At 37.7% G+C, this 23,855-nt stretch overlaps 1 protein-coding gene across 2 annotated transcripts; it reads right to left on the bottom strand.

The window, feature by feature from the left end:
• Positions 1-2,276: 2,276 nt before the first annotated feature.
• Positions 2,277-5,059, bottom strand: LOC126603437 (serine/threonine-protein kinase SAPK2-like). 2 transcript variants are annotated; one of them, XM_050270282.1, is made up of 9 exons: positions 4,780-5,057; positions 4,635-4,709; positions 4,289-4,390; positions 4,070-4,123; positions 3,851-3,943; positions 3,676-3,768; positions 3,446-3,550; positions 3,241-3,339; positions 2,277-2,898 (listed from the first exon to the last, which is right to left on the bottom strand). In XM_050270282.1, exons 1-9 carry the CDS (start codon positions 4,897-4,899, stop codon positions 2,620-2,622), a joined length of 1,020 nt encoding a protein of 339 aa, XP_050126239.1. In that variant the 5' UTR covers positions 4,900-5,057; the 3' UTR covers positions 2,277-2,619. The 2 variants fall into 2 exon arrangements, with proteins under 2 accessions (XP_050126239.1, XP_050126240.1); XM_050270283.1 differs by lacking the exon at positions 4,635-4,709 and having other exon boundaries at positions 4,780-5,059.
• Positions 5,060-23,855: the final 18,796 nt, after the last annotated feature.

Raw genomic sequence — 23,855 nt, 5'->3', positions numbered from 1 at the left:
CACTCCCGGTATTGTTCACTTTTAATGAAAAACCACATTCTTACCTTTAACTGGCACTATTCATTATAAATTTAAAGCTAATGAATTAGTTAGCCATTTCTGTTGAAGATAGTATATGAGTATGCCCTAATATTGCTCATTTAAAATAATTTTTTACAAGGCTATAATTTTTGAGGGGCTACATTTAGTCATTTCAGTTGGAAATGACCTTAGGCTATCTCCAAGCAAGAGCATTTGGTTAGTAATAGCCTCAAAATTAAATAAAATAGGCACTTGTGATGGTCATAATCACTATTTCAAATAATGAAAGAAAAACGTTAGCTACCTTCTCCTCTTACTTTTCCCGATTTGCCTTTTCAACTCATTAAATGACACATGGACTCTACTAACACTTAAAACTAAGTTTTTAATGCCTTAAAGAGATCATTATTATCATTCCATCAATACCCCTAATAAAAACATTTTTTTTAAAAACAAACGATATAATCTACATTAGGGGTGGTGAAGTGGATTAAGCTTCACAATGGATTAACAATAATATAGTTCAAATACGTCTTTGGTGAAAATCAAATATAATATTTTTCATTTACTATTGAAGAAGAATACAACTAAACCGTACAACTAAATAACTAATAAAATCACTTTTTACCCTCCCTCTTCCCAATCCGGACCATCTCATTCTTCTTTCTCTTTCAGCTGAAATCTTTCGATATCCTTCTCCATGGTCTTCTCATGCTGCCCCAATAATATACCCTATTAGCTGGAAATTTGGTCCATTGGGTTTAGCTGATGGTTTAGCCACTCATGCAATGGCCAACGCCAAGTTCCTCTGCTCTCTTCTTAGACGAAACATTGAAAAAAAATTAAAATTAAAATTTGACTCCATTAAAGCTAATTACTTTTTTTTTTAATTTAGCTTATTTACCCGTATATCGATGTGGGCTTCTTTTTTTTTTTTTTTTTTTTTTCAAATGTTCAATAATTCACATATGTTCTTGTCTTTTGTTCTTGGTAAGTCATTGAATCCAAGTGAAAACATATACAACTACATAACCAATTTTGGTTGGTTTTTTCTTTTATAATACAATTCATTTTGGGTTTTGTTTTTTTAACAAACGATATTATCCACCCGAACGGAGTCTGGTGTGTTTAGCCTCATAATTGGCTAGCAATAATGTGATTCAAATTCGCCTTTGTCGAGAATCGACCCTAAGACTTCTCACTTACAAATGAAGAAGAATATCATTAGATCATAGTACTAAATGATCATTTTGGGGTTTTAGAAAAGAAAAAAAAAGAATGTATTTTTTCGGTTTAGAAACAGAATTATGGGCTGAATTTGGTAGGAGAGAGAAGTTAGCATTTCAAAAACAAGGGTAATATCAGAAAAAGAATAATGAGTTTCGTAAGGCATTAAGAACTTAGTTTTAAGTGCTAGTGGAGTTCATGTGGTTTGATGTGTGGAAAAGGTAAATTGGAGATGCTTGGGGGGGGGGGGGGGGGGAAGAATGATGATAGCTATCATTCCTCAATTTGGAAAATAGCCATGCTTATTGATAAAGAGAAGTGATTTTCATACACATTTTTAAGTGATTTTCACACATATCTTTTAACTTTTCACTCACCCTTTTTTTTAACCATTAGACCGAATAAATCAAACAAAATCAACAGTCATGATTAAACAGGAATGTGTAAGAAGCTAGGAATGGTGAATGTTTATCATTTCCCTCAATAAACTGATCATTTGAGAATCCTTGATAATTAATTCTTTTATAAAATCCATGATAGAAGTCTCACGTGCTCCATTAAAATCTATGTAGAATTCAATCAAATCCACTCGGATTATATAGAAGTCAAGTACACTCCCTAAAAAATATATTCACTGATTAATTTTATACACCCCTCTAAGATTTAAAAAAAAAAATTTCCACTTAGTATCAGAGAATCCAAAGGTTTATTATGAAAGATCTGAAAATTTAGATGGTGAATGCATATAATTAAACAATGATGGTGCGGCCAATAATTAATTAAGCAGCTGCTTCAATCAATGTTCTCCAATTTACCACGAGCAACTAACCATTGGACCTGCAATAGCGATGTAAGAATAAATGCTTATTGATGAACATATGATTTTGTCCACTCTACTATAAATGAATGCTTACGTCACAAGCTAACAGAATATCAAAATCTACAATTTTGTTTTGATACAAACCATATCGCCGCCCCGGGAGGGGGGGGGGGTGAGGGATTCAAACATAGAACCTTAGATGCAAGAATAAACGCTTTGAAACGCTCGGGCAACAAGTCATTATGAAAATTTTGCAAATTACAAACCTAAGAAGCAACAGCCTACAATGGAAATGCCAGTTCACACAATTGACCTAGACAGCAAATTTCTAAGCAAAGTAAAATATGCATCACTCTCTAAAGAAACAGTTTGATTCCCCAATATGTCACGAAAAAACCGCCTTATCTCCAACTGCTTTTGGGAAATAGCATTTGGCCTCCTGCAGCTGCAAAATGCAAAAGCTGTATATATGATACAAACCGAAATTCTACAATAATCTTGTGTATAGGATGCACCCGAGCGTACTGGAAAATCCTGGTACGAACTTGCACTCATAACGCACAAACAAAATCACCACTTGTCTCTATATCATCTATGTCAGCATCGTCTAACTCATCAAGATCCATGCTCCCAAGTAAACGTCCGCCATATTTGGCGCCGTTCGCAGCAGCTTTTCTACCTTCTTGAATTATTGCCAATATTTCTTCATTGCTTTGGGATGATGATTCATAATTTTGGTCATTGTTTGGGAGGCCATTTTCCTCCATGAATTCTACTGGGATGTTTTTTAGAAACCATGGATGCTGCTTTATTTCAGGGATGGTTATTCTCTGCATTAAATTCAACGATTGACAATCAACCACGTGTGTGTCTCGACGATTGTTATCAGAGAATCACAATGAAGGGTATAAAGTATAAGGACTCAAAAAGTGATAAAGGGTTATCTATCTTTCTAGGAATGATTGTGAGCCGTCTACTCACATCAACGATTGGCAATTAAACATGTGCACAACGATGGCTGTTCTCGGTGAATCAAAACAAAAGAGTATTAAAGTATAAACAATCAAAAGAGTTACAGTAGGTTTTCTGTCTTTCTAGGCGGGGTTGTCGTACATCCACGACTGACAATTAACGAAATACATACCGTTGATTGTGAGTGCACGGAATAATACCTTTTCAGGGTTAGCAGTGAAGATTCGGGAAAGGAGATGTCTGCATTCCATGGAAACACGTACATAGCCCGGAATTGAATAGTGGACACTAAGAATCCTCTGCAACAAGCCAGTGTCAAATTAAAATCGTTAGGTGACAACATCGAAAGGCATAGGCAATAGGCAAAACAAAAACAGTACAAGTAGCACAAGGATATACGTATACCTGAAGTGTTTTTCTGAAATTTCTTGGATCTTCTGGATCTTCAAAGGGATAAGCACCAACAAGCATGACATATAAGGTAACCCCACAGGACCAAACATCCGCAATCTGAGATTCTCGAAGGATAATGAGTGAGAAAACACGGATGTTAGTTATGTGACCAAATTGTTGGTCTAAAATGACAAGGACAAGACCAAAAACCGAACATGAACACCGGTCTCAGAAAATCTTACCTTCCCATCATACTCTTTTCTTGACAGGACTTCCGGTGCAATGTATGCCGGTGTTCCAACAGTTGATTTCGGTTGGGAATGCAACACAGATGACTATAAGATAGAAGGAAAGTAATTACTAAATTGAATTGAAATTCACTGTACGATTTGCACAATCAATTAACTAGTTAATTGCCTTGGAATAACCAAAATCGCAAATTTTGAGACGCGGCGCCGAGCTTCCATCCAGAAGAGTGTTCTCCAATTTAAGATCTCTGTGGCAAATTTGCTGCAGTAAGAAAAAAATAAATAAATATATATATATATATATGTATATATAGTATCATTAGGTCAAGAATTAAAATGTTTACAACGAACAAATCATATCATGATTTCGATGGGTTGAGGATTTTACCATTGAATGACAATAACTGACTCCTGATATCAGCTGCTGAAAAAAATATCTTGCCTGCAGAATGCAGAAACCCATGTCAAGAATCGGGAAATCGAACCAAAGAAAAAGGAAAATTCAAAACAACTACTAAGATTCTTAATCATTTGCGGCTGAAGGAAGAAAAAAAAAAAAAAAAGAGAAAAGAAAAGAAGTCATGTATTAATTTGTTCTAAATTTTACCTCGTCCTCGCTGAATCGACCAGCATTGCATATTTTTTCAAAAAGTTCTCCCCCAGCAGCATATTCCATCACAATTGCTAAATCGTTTGGTGTTAACAGCACCTACGTAAATTAACACACACAATAGAATTAAAAGATATTGACGAATAAAACAAGTATGAATATTTGATTTTAAACCAAGTGGAATTAAAAGTTAACGCCAAAAGGTAGTCTGATTGTTCTCTATCAAAAGTGATCCTTTTTTTTCAAGTTGCACACCCCACTAACGTAACTTGCAATTAACCTTTTTTCTTTTCACTGCAGAGATTAATTCCAAAACCATTTCACAAATAAGAGATTAATATACCTCTTTAAATCTTATTATATTTGGATGCTTCAAGGACCTGTGGTTCATAATCTCCCTCTGTACATGCTCATCAATCTATAAAAACACACAAACCCAGTTGGAAAACAGAGAAAATGAAAGGTGTGGAAATTAAATAATTAATTACCTTCTGGCCTCTCTCAATGAACTTGATAGCAAAGAGCTCGCCACTCCATTTGTCCTTCACCAGCTTTGCAACCCCAAAATTCCCAGACCCAATATCCTTCACTATCTCGTACCTTTCCATTCCTTTCTTCTTCTTCTTCTTCTTCCTCCTCTCTCTCTCTCTCTCTCTCTCTCTCTCTCTCTCTCTCCTGCTCCAGTGGACACTGTCTAAATAGTCGTCGTCGAAGAGTTTACAAAAGAGACAATAAGATCCGAAAGTCCACGTGTCAATTACGGAGTAGTCGTTATCTCCAGCAGACATGAGCAAGTTGTAACGGACCATTGCCTATGTATATGTTGGAATTGGTACTCGCGCTTACAACTCTACGACGTGTCGTGTTGAGAATGTTATTTGGCAGCTGTCGGTGCAAACTTGGCGGGTAAAAGGTTTTGGCTACTCCCAACGGGTGGGAAAGTTCCTGGGGTTTTCGAGGAGAGAGGATAAATTAACAAGAGGGAAGCTTGTGGGACCAAAAGGTGACGTGGAAGGTGGAGTGGGGAAGGACAATTAGACTGATGATAGATTTTTGTAGTATGCTAAAAATATGGTTTGGTACTTAAAAGTATTATAATTTTTGGCATTCTAAAATATCATAATATAATTATTTGAAAATGTTTTGATTTTCAAATTTCTAATCAATTGTGTTATGACATTTAGTCTACTTGATTGTGTTCTCGAAACAATAAAAATTTATTTAAATTGTGGTGTGCAAATTTGATGGGTGGGAGCCGACACCTTATTTTGTGGTGTAGCTTCTAATTCTCTCATCTTTTTTGGAACTTGGATTTTGGGAATGATCGAGTAAGCAATCACATTGGTTGGCATCTTGCATACATCATGCATGATCACCCCCACTCGTTGGTAGACAGAGAGGTGATGCATTGAATTTAATTCTAAGAGTTAGCGTACTTTGAGTTTTTCATTGTCTAGGACTTGAATCAAGGAATTGTGTTTGTCTAGGTTAACTAGGGAGGTGGAACATTGTGTTAAAGAATACATCAGAAACTTGAATATATTACAATCTATAAATGACTAGTTCTATTACTAATAATATCGTGATTTTTGTGATGAAATTCAATATTGTGTAGGTGATTAAGCTGCGACGATTTGGAGGTGGATCACCCCAAAAACTAGCTTAAAGAGTTATTACAAATGATTTGAGTCCTAGAGACTCTCATCATATTATCAAATAATTGAGTTTCAATCCACTCAGGAGAATTCTCAAAATAATGTACCCTAGATCCATATTATAGCTCCAATTGGCAATATCATCTGCCACCATATTCTTCTCCCAATAAACAAGCACTAACTCGCATTCGGCTATGTGTATCATAAGTTGTATGTGTGGAGCCAAAAATAATCAGAAAATTATGGAGGCGACACATGAACTCTTGGGCAAAAATGACAAAATTACCCTCGAGACACACCGGGATTCCCACGCGCATGCAACAGACAATAACAGCTCAATCAGGGAAGAGTCAAAGGTGATCAAAATGGTATTTATTCAAAACCCTCTCATCACTCCTCATCAAATCCTCACTCAAAAGGTAACTCTCAATTTTCCTATTCAATTTAGGATTAATTGACAAATTAATTGCAAGATTATTTCACATAATATCTTGCAATTATACTCATATTCCCACCATGTATGGCCGGACCCCTATTCTCCAAATAGGGCCGGCCACACCCTTATAAATAGTCCAATTTTCTCCACCAAAAAGCTAAGTTCATTCTCTTCCAAAAATTCTCTACAAACTTTCTCTCTAAAATTCTAACTTTGGCATTGGAGACTCTTCGGCCAAAGCCCCTCCCCATTCATCGTGGGCGTGTGAGGGTCTTAGCCTTGATCTTAGGTGTTATTGTTTTGTAGATGCATTTTCATCAAAGAAAAATAAGGAAAAAATTTGCATCCACAAATTGGTGCTTTCATTGAGAGTCTTGATTCACACACTTGAAGAAGACTTTCGCATTCGAAATTTTTCTTTTTCATGTTCATTTGTAGATTTTTCGTACATTCTTATTCTTAGAATTTTTTTTTATAAAGATTCTTTGATAAAACGTAAAAAAAAAGTGCAATGACAAGAAATTTGGAAAGCACGACAAACGGAACTTCCTACGTTCAAGAATTTGGACCACGACGAGTGAAGTGGAACCACCCCCATGGGGTACCACCTTAGCAACCACAACAGGGACCCTCGGTGAGCCCACTGCCCACAGTGAGTAGGCCACCTCGTAGCAGCAGGCCCAAGCATGTGCCACAAGGCAGCGAGCCCAGATTCAAAGGACCCAAGCAGTTGCAGCAATTGGAGTAGCTCGTTCCTCGCAGGCCCAAGGCCAGTGCGAACCCAATGCTCCCTAAGGCCAATCTGTGTCACTCTAGCCCACACGGGCCCAAGCCCAAGGCGAGCCGACACGAGCCAAGCGCGCTCCCAAGCCGAGCCTAGGCCTAGGACCCACATGCACCATATACGGACCAACCCACTCCCATGGCTTTCCAAGCAGCCCAAACTGGTCCAAGACCAATTTAACTATCCTGGCTTCAGATTTCTGGATTGACGATTGAACCGAGGGTATTTTCACCCCATTTCTTCTCAGATTTGACATTTTCCAACTCAAATCTCGTGCCTGGAGTCCATTACATTTCCACTACTCAAGGAGATGCATTATGTCCAAGCTCTTCTAACCCAAAAGGAAAACAACATTGTCTCGACAAGTCACAGAGTCGACAAGCACCCTCGCACAGTAGACGACCTTGGTGAATCAGCTTTTGTAGCACACCGAGATGCAAAGTGCCCCAGACGAGGTGTCCCGAAGTAAGACAAGGGTAGACGAAGAACTTCTTCAGCAACGTCCCGACAAGAAACCACTCGACCAGCCACGAACCGAGTGTTCTAGTAGTGTATAGGGACCCCGAGATAACATATACTCTCATCTTAGCCCGCGGAGGAGCGTGCACTCTCGGTTAAGTCCACGGATGAACATACACTCACGGTGGGGACTACACTTCGATAATTAACATGAGCAAACTTCCAGGCAAAGTGTTCATTTGCGGCTAGGCCCACAAAGAGCATCATCCACCTCACATCGGAGTAGGCAGCACGATGGACAAAGAGAAGCAATCACTTAATCCAGCTCAGGTAGGAATTCATTCGCCACATGCACCGCATCAGTGGCATAGACGAGCCGAACACATAGAAGAGTAGCCTAGACCAGCAGGTTAAGACTTGGGGCAGCCAAGAGCTCTGCTACCCCCAATAAAGGCAAATTCAGGAAGAAGTATATAAGCTCCTGACCGAGCGATTGCACGATTTTCGACGCAACAAGGTCACTGATGAGGCAATACGACAAGACATGATCAATATAAGTAGGTTACCTTTCACAGACGAGATCGAGCAAGCAAAGCCTCCATGCAAGTTCAGCATGCCACATTCCATATCTTTCAAAGGGGATGGAAACCCGAAGAGACACCTAAAGCATTACCAAAGCACAATGATCCTCTATTGAAACAACGACATTTTACATGTTAAACTAATCTAGTTTAACTATAAAGGGCAAAGATTATTGTTTGAGCCGTCTCATATAAATGTTATATGCTTAAACGATAAAGTCCAAGGAATATGTGATTGGAAGAATGTAATCTAATGAAGTTAGATTCATGAGACCATTCTTTCGTAGACACATCCTAAATGTTCCTGATCATAGGATTGCCAATTGGGCATTGACAGTCCGTCAAGATCGGTACGTGCTATGTCTTCTCTCAGGGAGAGTGACTAGTCTCGAGTCATTGGTGTGTGTGACATCAAGAAAAGTACGTAGGTGCTCAGTAGAGAATGAGTTCACTGAACGCGATCAACGAAGAGTTCTCATACTCATGTCACATGAGAACTCATGTTTGGGATAATGCAAATTAGTCCTTTGACCTGAGGCATCACAGTTGTCTTGTGGTTAAGTCCTTGATCTTTGATTATGTCAAAGTCACCCCATCGGGGTGTCCACGGCATCGTTGGGGTTAAGCCACTTAGTCATGGAGGCAAGTGAATGCGCAACAAGGGATCTCTAACCTTCAAACCGTTTGAGGGAGAATACTCTATGATATGATTTAGAATCTCTGGCCAGAGTATGAATGAGATTTAGGAATGCATTCCAAATCACATTCAAGGAAATCATATAAGCACACGAATCACATTGGATAGTAGACATGAATAAATAAACTATCAAACCAAACAATGTGGTCAGGAGTATTAGATTAGAGAAAGACCGTATTGCATTTGTAATCCCAAACTGAATAGGTTATCTCTACCTCTTCTGATTAGCTTGGTAACCATGATATGCTGCAAGGTGTCACTCATGGTTTGTGGAAGCCCTAAACGTGTGTAATCACTAAAGGGAGAATTGAAAGTAAGTTTCAATTCACAATCGATGTAAAATGGTTTTAATCGCCCACTGCCTCGCTAAAAGGAACCTAATGGATCGCACACCGTGTAAGGAGGAGATTGAAGAAACGATGGAGATGAGTAAGAATGATTAAATGGTTTAATCATTTATTTATGGCAAGGATTAATTAATATGTTAATTAATCAAACGAATAAGTTCGTTAAAGACCTCGGGATAGGTTTTGGACCTTAAGGCCCAATGGGCTTCGAACGTCAAGCCCATTGACTTAAGTTGTATGACAACTTAATGAATAATGATTCACTAAGACCCAAAAGCCCAAGCAACACCCCATGGCCGGCCATTTAGAGGAAGGGTAGTGAACTTGCTTTAATTACAAGTTTGCCACTCAAATGAATAAAGGTATAAATATGACTTTATAGCCTTTTATTCATTAGGGTTTCTTTTAGAGAAAATTGGTGAGAACTTGTCTCTCCATTTTCTCTCTAGGAGGCCGGCCCCTTGGGGGGTGCATCTTGCAATCCCACTACTCCAAGGTCACTCATTTCTTCTCCAATCTCTCCTTGGTGAAGAGACTTAGAGGTTCTCAATTTTGGGAACTTGGAGAAACCTATTCTTCCATCCAAATCCTTAGATTTAAGATGCAAGGAATGAAGGCCCTCTCTTTGGGTGATTAGCCTTTGCTTATGCAAAGAGGAATCTACAAAGGTATAAATTTCAACTCACTATGTTTTGAGTTGAGTTTTGGTTCACCAATCTACTAGGCTTTGAATTTCATGGTTAATGTTTTGTTTTTAAGTGCATGCAAGCATGATTCCGCCTTTAATTGTTAATTGCATGCTTATTGATGTTGCTTAAATGAACTTATTTTCACAAAATATTCCTTCAAGTGGTATCAGAGCCTAGGTCTAGTAGTTGGTGAATCCTTTTGTGTTTTGTAGTTCATAGTTTGTGATTTAAAAGTTGTAATATGTTACAAGCTTTATTCTTGTTTCTTTGAATGTAAATTTTGTTAGAAAATTTGCCATCTCAAATGTTGTAGATGTAGTTCATATGAGCATGAATATTGGAGCTAAAATTTGGTGCCATGACTTTGGGGATTTTCGGCCAAATACATAGGGTGATTTTTTGGGTTCTTGTTTGACTTGTTAAAAGTGTTTTCAAGTGACTTTTGGAACCCCTATGTACCCTAGTTTGGTTAGATGTTATTTCCCTAAAGTTTGAATGGTTTTGGAATGTTTTTGGGTGAAAAATGTTCATGGAAAATTTTGAGTTTTTTCATGAGTGTTCTTCATTGTTCTTGACATTTTTGCCAAGAACAAAAAGGTTTGTGTTTTGATTCAAAGTTTTGATTTATTTCATAAAGTTTATGTTTTATGTTTTTCAAATGATTTATTGCATAAGATATTTATTTGAATGGTGATGGAAATGGTGATGGGTGTGTAAGGATTAATTCTCTTTCACACACACCACTTGCACCACTTGTTGCTTTATGTCTAAAACTCACAAATCAACACACACATCACTCTATCCTCTTCCAAAACCGGCCACCCCCTAGTGGGGGTACTTTTGGGGCCTTTTATGCAATTACATAAAGTTTTGATACTTTTGTGTATTTGCACTTTGGCCCAAAAGTTTACGTTTTTACGTTTAGGTCCAAAAACGCTAAAGGACAAATTGTTTTGCTCCTTTAATGAAGTTTTTGCATTGATTAAATTTTGGGTTCTAGTGTAATTACATGAAGTAGTAGACTTTTGTGTCTTTACAAAGTGACCCCAAAAGTTTTGCAATATAGCCCAAAAGTTGAGGTTAATTGCTTTATGGCCCAAAAGTTGTGGTTATTGCATATTGGCCCAAATTAATTAGAGAACAAAATTGTTTTGTCTCTTTAAATGAGAATTGGATTTTCATTTTGTTTAGCTCCATTTAAATCAATTTTATGGATACAAAAACCAAATGAAAATGTTGCATTCAATTTAATTAGTTAAAGTGTTAATTAATTAAAGGGTGATTATGAACCTAAGCCTAATATAATTGACCTATGTGAAAGGCCGTTTCAAATTTGTTTGAACCATGGGAATGTGTAGATTAGATTTTGGTTGTAATTTGATTTGATCAAATGTTGTAAAAGGGCTTAAGCTCTTCTTTACTTTAAAGTAATTTGTTTTATGCAAATGTTGTAATGAGCATAAGCTCACCTTTACTTTGAAGTACTTCTTTCTTGCTTTATTTGATATGCATGAAAATGAAGTAGTTGGGTCCAACGCCCCTAAGACAACACGCCTTAATGTGATTAAACGCGTAACTAAAATCAATCACCATTCCTAGACCGAGATTCAACACAAGGCTCGTGTTGAATCTAAACAAAGGTTCATAGTCATCCTAAGGCCCTAAGGCAACTATATAGTCCATCAAATGAATGCAAAGGTTATGTTAGTAGTATCATATACTCTTGCTTTAAAAACCGTTGTATAAGCATAGTGGGAGTATTATATACAACTAAAAACAATCATATGGACCAATAGTTGTAATAGGACCAAAATAGTTTTAATAAAGATTAAAATGTATGTTTATATGTGATGAGACCTAAAACCCTCAACCAAACCATTATTAAGTTGATAAGCGTGAGAGTGCTTAGAACACTCTTTCGTAGGCCTTCCACCGTGGTGGGATCCAATCGTTTATGACTTGTACACCGGCTTCACCCTATCATGGGGGAGTACAAAGTGCATGCTTATACTCAGGAGGAATCCATACACATATGATGAGGTGAGTGTAGGCAACGAGGATGGCCGACATCGTATCATCGTGAGGCTATTCTTGAACCCCTTCACGAACTAAGCATGGTGGGGATGACTTAACTAAGTGCAATGTAGCCAACATCATATCATTGTGAGGTTACATTCTCTAGAGGCCAAATAAGATGGGTACTTGCATTAGTTGCAAATGAGTAAGCGTACTCTCTCATTATTATTAATGCTAGCCAAACATCATATCATTGTGAGGTGGGCTTGGTAATAGTGAGCCTCCCATAACCTACTAGGAGTTTCATCCAAAACTCTCAAATTCCTTTGAGGGATATGGAATTTGCCAAAAATAGTGGGTGGTGCTATTTGATTTAAAGACCCGAATCAAATGGCTTAAAATCAATCAATTTATATTTGTTATGTATTTGTTTACCAATATATTTGCAAACGCTATCCAACACTTGACAAATAAAAGCCGAAAGTTTAGTTTCCGGACTTAGTACTACAAAACCATAGATTGTCTTTAATGGCTTGTAAATGTACCTAAGTAGTCTCATCCTCACAATCTTCCTATTGATAATGTATCATTAGAAGAATATGTTAGAAAAGTCTATCATAAAGAGGACAACAATTTTAAATGTCATAATTCTTCAATTACAAATTGTTGTATGAAGAAATAGGAGTTGCTATGAACAACTCTTAGTCAATGCAAACACTTAGTGCTTGTTTCTTTGTTACATGAACAAGGAACTTGAGAAGAAAGCACAAAGGCATGGACACTTTATGTGCCATGATTCTTCACTTACAAATTGTTGTATGAAGAAATGAGAGTTGCCTTGTACAACTCTTGAAGGTTTGTAATTATGTTTAGAACATAATGGTTGGTTGACAAAAATAGTCCATTAACATGGACTTATAATGATTTTGAATCATTGAGTGTTGAAGTGATAAACCACTTAATGAGACGGAAACTAGGCAAGGACTTCACCTTTGTTTCCCCACACTAATGGTTCACTAAGTTTATTGTAAACTATGTAGTGAACAATAACCACATGCTCTCCAAAATGTTTGATGTGTACAACACAATTGAAATAAGTTTCAAGAGAGATAGTGGGAGTTTAGGGACCATGACTAATGTAGTCAAAGGTGAAAATCAAATGAAGAAGATAAGAATTAACTCCAAGGGAACAAACTTTCTTTATGAAAGGATGGACATTGGAAGGGGTATTTGCAGGAAATGTCTTGCAAGTGTCAAGAACACACCTTTCGAAGGTGTTGTAAATTGTTCTTGAATAGTTCAAAACAGTTGGTTCTTCTACTTGAATGCTTGATTCCGTATTAGTAACTATGTTTTACAATCGTTGTAAAAGTGTGACTAATAAGAAGTAGAAGATATATGAGAAAAGAAAAGGTGCTTCACATTCGGAATGTGAATCAAATATAGATCTCTGCGAAAGCAGATGGTACTTACTTCCTCATATGAACTACCAAAGAAATTGGAAAAACATAGATTGTCTTTATATTCCAATTTTAAGGAACTAAATTCCGTCACTATGTGAAATGGATGAATGTTTTGTTTGACAAAACATTGTTCTTTATTAATGAATGATTAGATTATTGTAATCTAATTAATTATCTCTATAGTAGAGATGATATGGTAGTGTTAACTGTTTAGAAAATAATGATGCTTAAAACCCAAAAGGTTGCAAGGTAGTGACTAATCCCAACTAAAGTTGTGATACCTCTAAAACATAAATTACGAGTTGGTCATAGATGGACGCTTTGGATCGTTAGATCCGGATCCAATACCTTCTTGTTAAAATTGTATAGAGGCGAAATGTTTGAATCTTTATTCTTTTGGAAAGAAGAAAGAATCACAAAGTTGTTGAGGTTAATTCACTTAGATGTTAGTGGCACTTGTCCACAACATAATACTACTCATGTTGGATGACATTCACCGAAGATCACTCTCGGTTGGACTATAGTTTATTTTGAATAAACACAAGTCCGAATACTTTGCAAAAGTTTTCAAAGAATTCAAGAAATGTAAATTGATGAGTAAGACGTCTAAAGTATTTACCTCCTTAGATTTGATCCAAGGAAAAGAAACACTTTAGATGAGTCTCCTTGAAAGATATCAAGGAAAGAAGCATCATAAGATAATAAATTTCTCCATTAAGGAGAAGAACGAACTCGAATAAGATTTAGTTTGTTAGATGTTATCTATTACCCATATATAGGATATATAATTCTAAAACAATGTGATTGTCAATTAGAAGATCTTCCAAATTTTTCATGACTCCATAAGATGTAGTTGGAAAGAAAGACAAATCTTAAGCATGTTAAGATTTGGGGTTGTGTGCTTATAAGCAATATTTGTTTGATAACAATCTTGTGGGATATCCTTAAATTAACTTTTGGATATCGCTTCTATAAACCAATTAACAAATGTTGTTTTGTTGGGTAGTTCATTGTAATCATACAATGTGATTTGCCTAAAAGCAAATAAACGAGAAATAGAACTCAAAGAATGGGTTCTTTGAGAGACAAGAAAGTAATCAACAAATATAAACAACCTAGTTCCTATACCAAAAGCTCCAAGGTAGTCGATAAGGATTTATAAACCGTCTCAGTTGAATGGTTTGAACTTTATGACCATGTCATAGAGTTGCACCTCTTAATTCGAAAGAAATAAGAATGAAAATCCTTATGACTACATTGAGTGTATATATGATATATACTCAAGGAAATGGTAAAGTTCCATTTGACCCGAAATAATGAAACCTTCATAAGCTAATTGGTAGCTTAAGGTAACTACAATCAAAAGGATGGTTGACTTTGAAGAAACCATTTTTGACGTAGTCTTGGTTTCAATTAATTCGAAGATAGCTAGCTACAACTAAATGGTGATTCAATGTTTGGACATAATATGGGTTTCCGAAACCATTATTAAGATAGTCTTAATAATATATGTCTAAAACTATGAATCACAAGACATGTAAGTTGTAGAGATCCATCCATCATGGATCTTAGCAAGCTAGTGGGAGCTATAAGCGTCTTATGAGAGAAATGTCAAATCGTTTGATTTCTCATAAAGATGTAAATGAATCTTTTGTTTACTAGGTTTACAAAAGATTAGTGGGAGTTAATCATATTCCTAAATTTGTATATATATATATATATATATATAAATATATATGTGATATATATGAATGTATATATGATATATTAATTTTGGAAATGAAAAGAATATTTCTTCGTTAAAGTTATGACTTTAAGCATTCTATAACGATAGAATGTATATGGGAGACATAGTCTATATACATGGGATGAAAATCTATATTGATAGATTTCAAGATATAATTTGATTATATCAATCCCTAATAATAGACAAAAAGTTGCTAGGAAGTTTCTCATATGATGATAAACTTCAAATAGAAGGATGACTCTAGTGTGACTAGCAAGTTGCCCTTCTCAAAGGGAACGTGCCCTTTTAACTCCCAAAGAAATAATGCGTAAATAGAATCCTTTATGCATACGCACAAAGGCGATTTATGTATTTCATATTGTATGAAAAACATTGATATGAGTTGTACCTAGAACGGCACAAGATGATATCAGTGCAAGCCCAGGATCAGAACCATGGCAACTGTCAAGTGAGTCCTTAAGTATTTAAGAAATACTAAAGGATAAATTCCTCAAAGATCGAGGAAGAATTAGAGTAACGTAATGGATTAGATTATGAATCTAATCCATCATTGGATGTTTCTTCATTATGAATGAAGAGATAAACAGATATCTCTTTATTATGACTAAAGAGATATATGGATGGAAACATTAAAGTAATGACTTTAGTGTGTTCCATTATGAATGCAAAATATATTGCCATATAGAAGTTTGCAACAATGTTGTTTGGATGGGAAAGTTCATTTAGTGAACTCTCTATTCGGTTCCAACCAGAAAGTGTATCTAGTGTACTGACACTATGACACTAATGGGGCGATAGCTCAAGCCTGGGAATCAAGGTCTCATCAAGATCCGAACTCATATGAGAGACTGAACCACATGATTGAGAATCATGTATAATGGTGACGTCGTTATTCTCAAGGTTGCTTCTATGGATAACATATAGATATCCATTGCCTAGGCCTACTATTCAGCCATTTATGAAATGACTGCATAAGAGGTATCATCACTGATGACTAAGCTGATTGGCTCTAGTGCAAGTGGGAGATTGTTGGAAATGTAACATAAAGCCAATCATATGATGATACTTTACGGACATTTTACATGTTAAACTAATCTAGTTTAATTATAAAGGGCAAAGATTATTGTTTGAGCCGTCTCATATAAATGTTATATGCTTAAACGATAAAGTCCAAGGAATATGTGATTGGAAGAATGTAATCTAATGAAGTTAGATTCATGAGACCATTCTTTCGTAGACACATCCTAAATGTTCCTGATCATAGGATTGCCAATTGGGCATTGACAGTCCGTCAAGATCGGTACGTGCTATGTCTTCTCTCAGGGAGAGTGACTAGTCTCGAGTCATTGGTGTGTGTGACATCAAGAAAAGTACGTAGGTGCTCAGTAGAGAATGAGTTCACTGAACGCGATCAACGAAGAGTTCTCATACTCATGTCACATGAGAACTCATGTTTGGGATAATGCAAATTAGTCCTTTGACCTGAGGCATCACAGTTGTCTTGTGGTTAAGTCCTTGATCTTTGATTATGTCAAAGTCACCCCATCGGGGTGTCCACGGCATCGTTGGGGTTAAGCCACTTAGTCATGGAGGCAAGTGAATGCGCAACAAGGGATCTCTAACCTTCAAACCGTTTGAGGGAGAATACTCTATGATATGATTTAGAATCTCTGGCCAGAGTATGAATGAGATTTAGGAATGCATTCCAAATCACATTCAAGGAAATCATATAAGCACACGAATCACATTGGATAGTAGACATGAATAAATAAACTATCAAACCAAACAATGTGGTCAGGAGTATTAGATTAGAGAAAGACCGTATTGCATTTGTAATCCCAAACTGAATAGGTTTTCTCTACCTCTTCTGATTAGCTTGGTAACCATGATATGCTGCAAGGTGTCACTCATGGTTTGTGGAAGCCCTAAACGTGTGTAATCACTAAAGGGAGAATTGAAAGTAAGTTTCAATTCACAATCGATGTAAAATGGTTTTAATCGCCCACTGCCTCGCTAAAAGGAACCTAATGGATCGCACACCGTGTAAGGAGGAGATTGAAGAAACGATGGAGATGAGTAAGAATGATTAAATGGTTTAATCATTTATTTATGGCAAGGATTAATTAATATGTTAATTAATCAAACGAATAAGTTCGTTAAAGACCTCGGGATAGGTTTTGGACCTTAAGGCCCAATGGGCTTCGAACGTCAAGCCCATTGACTTAAGTTGTATGACAACTTAATGAATAATGATTCACTAAGACCCAAAAGCCCAAGCAACACCCCATGGCCGGCCATTTAGAGGAAGGGTAGTGAACTTGCTTTAATTACAAGTTTGCCACTCAAATGAATAAAGGTATAAATATGACTTTATAGCCTTTTATTCATTAGGGTTTCTTTTAGAGAAAATTGGTGAGAACTTGTCTCTCCATTTTCTCTCTAGGAGGCCGGCCCCTTGGGGGGTGCATCTTGCAATCCCACTACTCCAAGGTCACTCATTTCTTCTCCAATCTCTCCTTGGTGAAGAGACTTAGAGGTTCTCAATTTTGGGAACTTGGAGAAACCTATTCTTCCATCCAAATCCTTAGATTTAAGATGCAAGGAATGAAGGCCCTCTCTTTGGGTGATTAGCCTTTGCTTATGCAAAGAGGAATCTACAAAGGTATAAATTTCAACTCACTATGTTTTGAGTTGAGTTTTGGTTCACCAATCTACTAGGCTTTGAATTTCATGGTTAATGTTTTGTTTTTAAGTGCATGCAAGCATGATTCCGCCTTTAATTGTTAATTGCATGCTTATTGATGTTGCTTAAATGAACTTGTTTTCACAAAATATTCCTTCATTCACATGTTTAATGATATTTGAAGCAGCAATAAACCAGCTACTAGAAGAGCTAAGGGCCCGACTACCTGTATTCCACAATTCAAAAGGTCTCATCGATGCATAAACCAGCTACCAGAAATTCCAAAGTTAACTTTGGCGACAATTGTTGCAACCCGAAAGCTCAAGTTATACCTTTAGATGCACGCTGTCATCCTCATGACGCATTATTTCACCTAATCCAAATGCTCGACAATAAAGGCCCAGACACCAGCGGATGTAAATATTTCTGACAAATGCAACAACTCAAACCAAAAGACGTTCCAAGGGCAGACGAACAATAGAATAACATACTTGGAAACAAGTTTTATCCTCGCTGTCCCAAAAGATTTTACATAAGAGCAACATGTACCAACAGTTAAGCACCACCTCCTGGTGCGCGTCACACGGCCTCAACTGACCTTTGCTCTATAATTCAGCTCTAGAGTGGCCCAATATCGACAATTGAGTATCTCCTGCTACATGTAACATGGCCCATGCTCCAAGGCTCCCTACTGTGCCTTCACGCCTAGCCTAGGCGATGCAATAAAACGACCCAACGACGCCTCGGAGGCAACCGAGCACACCCTAGCCATACTTGCTTCACCCGATGAAGACTTCTGGCATTTGCACGTCGACGACGTATCTAACTACAAGGGCTCGGGAGCAAGGGTTATCCTTGTTACCCCAGACGGTTCGATGCTTGAGCGGGAAATCACTCTAGGTTTCAAAGCATCGAATAATGCCGCAGAGTCCGAATGGCAAAAGACTTGGCGGTGAAAAAGCTCGCAATTCATTTTGATTCCCAACTAATCACCAACCAGATCACTGGGGAGTACAAGACAAAACATTCAAAGATTGCGCAATACCTAAGAAGGTACAAAAGCAACTAGAGGCGTTTCAGACTTACACCAAGTTTTGCAGGCAAACAACGCCCACGCGGACACGCTAGCCGGCCCAGGCTCCGCCCTCAACCACCAACTTAAACACTTTATACCAGTGGAGTATCTAGATAAGCCAAGCATAAAGGTGGAGCCAGCAGCCGAGGTGTCATAGGTTATACAATTCCGAACTGGCAAGATTTTATTATAGATTACCTGGTTAATTGCAGACTCCCCATGGAAAGATTGGAGTCTAGAAAGCTCCAAATAAAAGTGGCATGTTACTACATGTGGAACAGTATTCTCGTCCGAAGATCTTACACTGGACTACATCTCCGCTCCCTAGCATCTTCCCGACGACCTAAAGGTTCTAAGTTTAATCCACAAAGGTGTTTATGGAAATCACTCCTGAGGTCAATCCTTAGCACAGAAAGCTCTTAACGCAGGCTACTATTGGCCTACCATGCATTAAGACGCTAAGCAATTAGCACAAAAGTGTGACCGCTACCAACACTACAAGCTGATACCAGCACTGCCTGCCAGCGAAGTACACCCACAAACGAGTCTTTGGTCATTCATGCAGTGGGCGATCGACTTGGTACGGCCAATGTCACCCGCAACTGGGGGCAGATGCATAATGATCGTGGTAACTGATTACTTCACCAAATGGGTAGAAGCAGAGCCCATGACAACCATGACTCAGACGAACATAGAGCGCTTCATATGGAAGAACATGATTTATCGATTTGGCATCCTTCAATCCATCACCATAGATAATGGCTCGTAATTCGTAGACAAAGGTTTGGCAAAGTTCTTCCAAAAATACGGCATCAAGCAGCACATGTCCATGCTAAGGTATCCCTAAGGCAATGGGTAGGCTGAAGCATCAAACAAGATGATTATCGACTGCTTCAAGAAATCACTCTCCAATAAGAAGGGAAAGTGGCCAGACGAACTCCTTGGATATCTATGGGCGTATCGCACAACCAAAACTACGAGCAACCGATGTTACTTCTTTCTCTTTAGCATTTGGTTCATAAGCAACCATTCCTCCCAATATCATTATGCCAAGTATCATCACTTTGTTGCCAAGCACCGAGCAGAACAAACAGTAAATGGCCACAAACTGAGATTTGGTAAAGGAGAAACATGAGAAAGTCATCACCCGCATCGCAGCCTACTAGCAGCAACTCTTCTCCAGATATAACAAAAGGGCCAAGATCTGTCAGTTCCAGCCCGGAGACCTAGTCCTAAGAAAAGCCTTCATCATTACCCTCAAAAAAGGTTCCAAAAATGGATCCCATCTAGGAAGGTCTGTACAAAATCAGCAGAGTAGGCGGTAAGGGTAGCTACACCCTCGCCACCATGAACGACAAATAGATTGAAAAGCAGTAGAACGCCTACAATCTAAGGAAGTACTATGTGTGACCTCCTGCTACATCAAAGCCCGAACTCAAGTAGCTCGATAGGCACCACCTCACAAAGTCGAGGATTATCCAGTTGTTATGCAATTCCTACCTTACAACTAAGTTTTCATTCGTTTCACTCGTTTTTTAATGAGGAATTCAGAAGTAATTTACAACTTGGCTCAGCTACATGCTTACAACAACTAATCACTCATGCACTTAAAAAAAACTGCGCTCTTCTTAGGGACTTATCGCACGAATAGTGCCCCTTAGAGACCAACCATGCTCTCCAGTGTGAGAGGGTAAACCAATTCCCCGACACCTACATGGGTTTGTTCTTCAATGCTAGAGGACAAACTTTACACTCCGAATATCAAGACGTGGATGAGTAAGGCTGCCCTAGTATAACTAGGTGCAAGATGGCTTGCATCGGGATTCCTGGAAGTAGCCATAATAGTCTTTTTAAAGGCTTAGCTAATTGAAGGATTTTGGGTCTTTTGGCCTAATCCATGGGGAACTGGGCCTTAGAGACGGAGGAGGCACATTACGTAGTACGCCTTATAGACGGCTGCCCTGGAATCCTAAAGCTGCTACTGAATGCACTAAGGTAACCTACAGTTTCCAAAAAACTGCCTATGACTTGTCCTTCGAGCAGTAAGTCGTGCTAAACTTATACAATGCTAAACTTATACAACCACCCGTTTTGTGAAAGGTTAAACAAGTTAGCACGCATATACGAAGCTTTATCCACTGTCGACATGCTATGCAGCCGATAAATTTTCACCTCTGCCAAAGTACCGAATGATCGTTAAGAACTACACTAATTCCTAAAGTGTTGTGATATTTGCTACTCAACCCATGAAATTGGCCACAAAAGAGTTCTCTCCGCATACTTACGATACAAAAGGTTAGCGAGTTTCATAACCCAAAAATCTTTAGTATGTTGTGATGCAGCCCATACAACTTAAAGCATTGGAGAAATCCAAAGTTAACAGCTAAGTGGTCACATGAACTCGTTTGCTTTTGTAAGTAGGGAGGCTGCCGACCCTATGGCTAACAACTTTGCAAAAGTTCTACACCAACACCTACGGTTGCATAGGTTACGTGGGTTTGTCTGCTTATAGAAAAGGTTAGGGCATGAATAAAAGAAGCGAAGATGAAGAAAAGTGAAGGAAGCAAGTTTATTAAATTTTCTAGCAAAATTGATAAACAACTAGCAAAGGCCAAAGGAGTTCGTGCAAAGCAAAAAGCAACAAAGAAAACAAGGAAAATTCTAAAGACTATATAAAATACTGTTCTTCAGCAGCTTGGGCATCCCAGGACTACTCGGTCGCCACACCTTTAGCTGCCGTGACGCTTTCAGCAGCGGTATCATCCAGAGTCTCAACCCTGGTTACCTCAGCCTAGGCACTAACTTCTCCAACTACTTCAACAATGGAAGCCTCAAAAGTAAAGGTAAACAAGTTTTCCAGAGAAATAGACAGGGTCTCGAAGTCTTTCCCAACAAATTCAAAGTCAGACGGCCTACCAAAGAGATTATCTACATAACCCTGCTTGTAGAAATCAACTTAACTACGAACAAGTGAAGCCTTGAGCCCAGCCTCAAGCCATTTAGCTACTCGTTCTCCTTGAGCAGGCCAACGCAGACGCGCTACAGCTCATCCACTTCTTTCTTCAAACTTTGGTTGATCTTCAGTGCACCCTGGAGTTCCAACACTTGGGGTTCAAGCCTATCAACGATCTTGTTAAAGTGGTTCACTTGATTATAAGCAGCAATCAGCTCTTCATCCTTCGCGTAAGCAACAGAACGAATCTCTGAAACGGCACACTAATATGAGCATATTTATGCGACTTTGTTAGCTTGTTTCTTTGCATTTAGTGAGTTAGTTTCTGTTTATTATAGTGATTTAAGCTATTTTCGTGTGGTTGCAGATCTAAATGGCAAAAGTGGCAAGAAAAGGCAATTTGGAGCATTTTAGAGCAGTTTTGGGCTTGGAATGGATAGCATGCGTATAGAGCATAATAGATGGATGTTTTTTAAGATCAAAAGAGGCTAGGAATATGCTACAAATCTGGAAGAATCAAATCAAGACTTGGAAGATAAGGAATCAGCTATAAGGAAGGAGCATTATCTTAACCAACATTATCTTATCCAACTTTATCCTTAACAAACCTTATCTTATATTATCCCATATTATCCAACATTATCCTATTTAATCCAACATTATCTAAACTTATCTCCAGCTGCAAAAGGAGTCTTTATCCTATCTTAAATCCTTCCCATATGAATTTAGGAGTCATAATCCATCTAAACACATAAATTCTTTTCCTTCTTGGTTTCAGCTGCATCCTTGCCCTATAAATTGTATTGTGCCGCAGGTTTTAAGAGCTGTAGAGAGAGAAGAACCACACACACAAGAGCCTAAAAATCAAAAAAATACACAATTGTGCTGCAGCTTTGCAAGGAAGGAAGGAGAAGAAGAAGCTTAGAGCTGTGCTTGCCATCTAAGGCCTTTGGAGTGCTGGAGCATTTTTAGGTGTATTTTATCCTTAGTTTTAGTTCAATGTTTAATTTTAATTGTCTTTGTTTAATTGCGAACATGTGGAACTAATTTCATTTTAGTTAGAGGAGAATTCAAAGCCATGAACATATATGTGATATGAATTGATTACATCCAGTTATTGTTTCATAAATTGTGAATGCAATTTACTTATCTATTTTATGGAGAACTTGTTCTTGTGTGTTAATTAAAGATGCATACTTAGTTTGCATGCAGGGATTTGATGCTAAAATATAAGGGAATTTCACCTAATAGTTATGAACTTATATTTACAAGTAGTGGAGGTTGCTAGTCACAATCATTTTAAGTAAATTCCTGGTAGGAGTATCATGCAGTTCATAGTTATGAATGCCTTGTCAATGCTTATGATTTTCATAGAACTTAATGATCTTTGATATGTATCTCTATCATGTTGGAACTTGATAAGAATAATTTGGTTGCGTTGCTGAGTCCAATTCAATGAATTTAGGAAAATCTGAAAGTTAATTTGTGCTTCTCACGATTAATTTGAGGCATTGTCATTCATGGTTTATAGAAAGAATAACTGGAAATCAATTTGTATGCATATGTGTCATGTGTGGAGAAGGACCCTCTAGCTAGCCTTTCACCCCTTTCATTCACCCTAATTTCATATCAATTAGTTTGTTTTCCACAAATCACTTAGTTTAATCTTAAATTCATCAAACCACCCCCATTAGTATTTTGAGTCAAGTTAAGTTTAATTTTCGTCCAAATCATCTTTTAGTTTAGGTTTTTCAATTTGTTTGTTTTGTGCTGTTTGGAGTCATTCTGGGCAGTTTAGAGTCACTAGAGTCTAGTTTTGTGTTTTTGAGTTAAATTTGTGTAGATTAGCATCCCTCCTAATCCCCGGTCTAGAACGATCCCTACTTGCTCATACTACAACTATCAAAAGGGAGTTTAATTTGTGTGTTAGTTTTTACCACATCACACACTCAAGATCTTGAATCTGAGGTATGTAACAA

Source organism: Malus sylvestris, chromosome 15 (genome assembly GCF_916048215.2).
Source record: "Malus sylvestris chromosome 15, drMalSylv7.2, whole genome shotgun sequence".
Lineage (NCBI taxonomy): Eukaryota > Viridiplantae > Streptophyta > Magnoliopsida > Rosales > Rosaceae > Malus > Malus sylvestris.
This window is presented reverse-complemented; position numbering and strand designations above follow the sequence as displayed.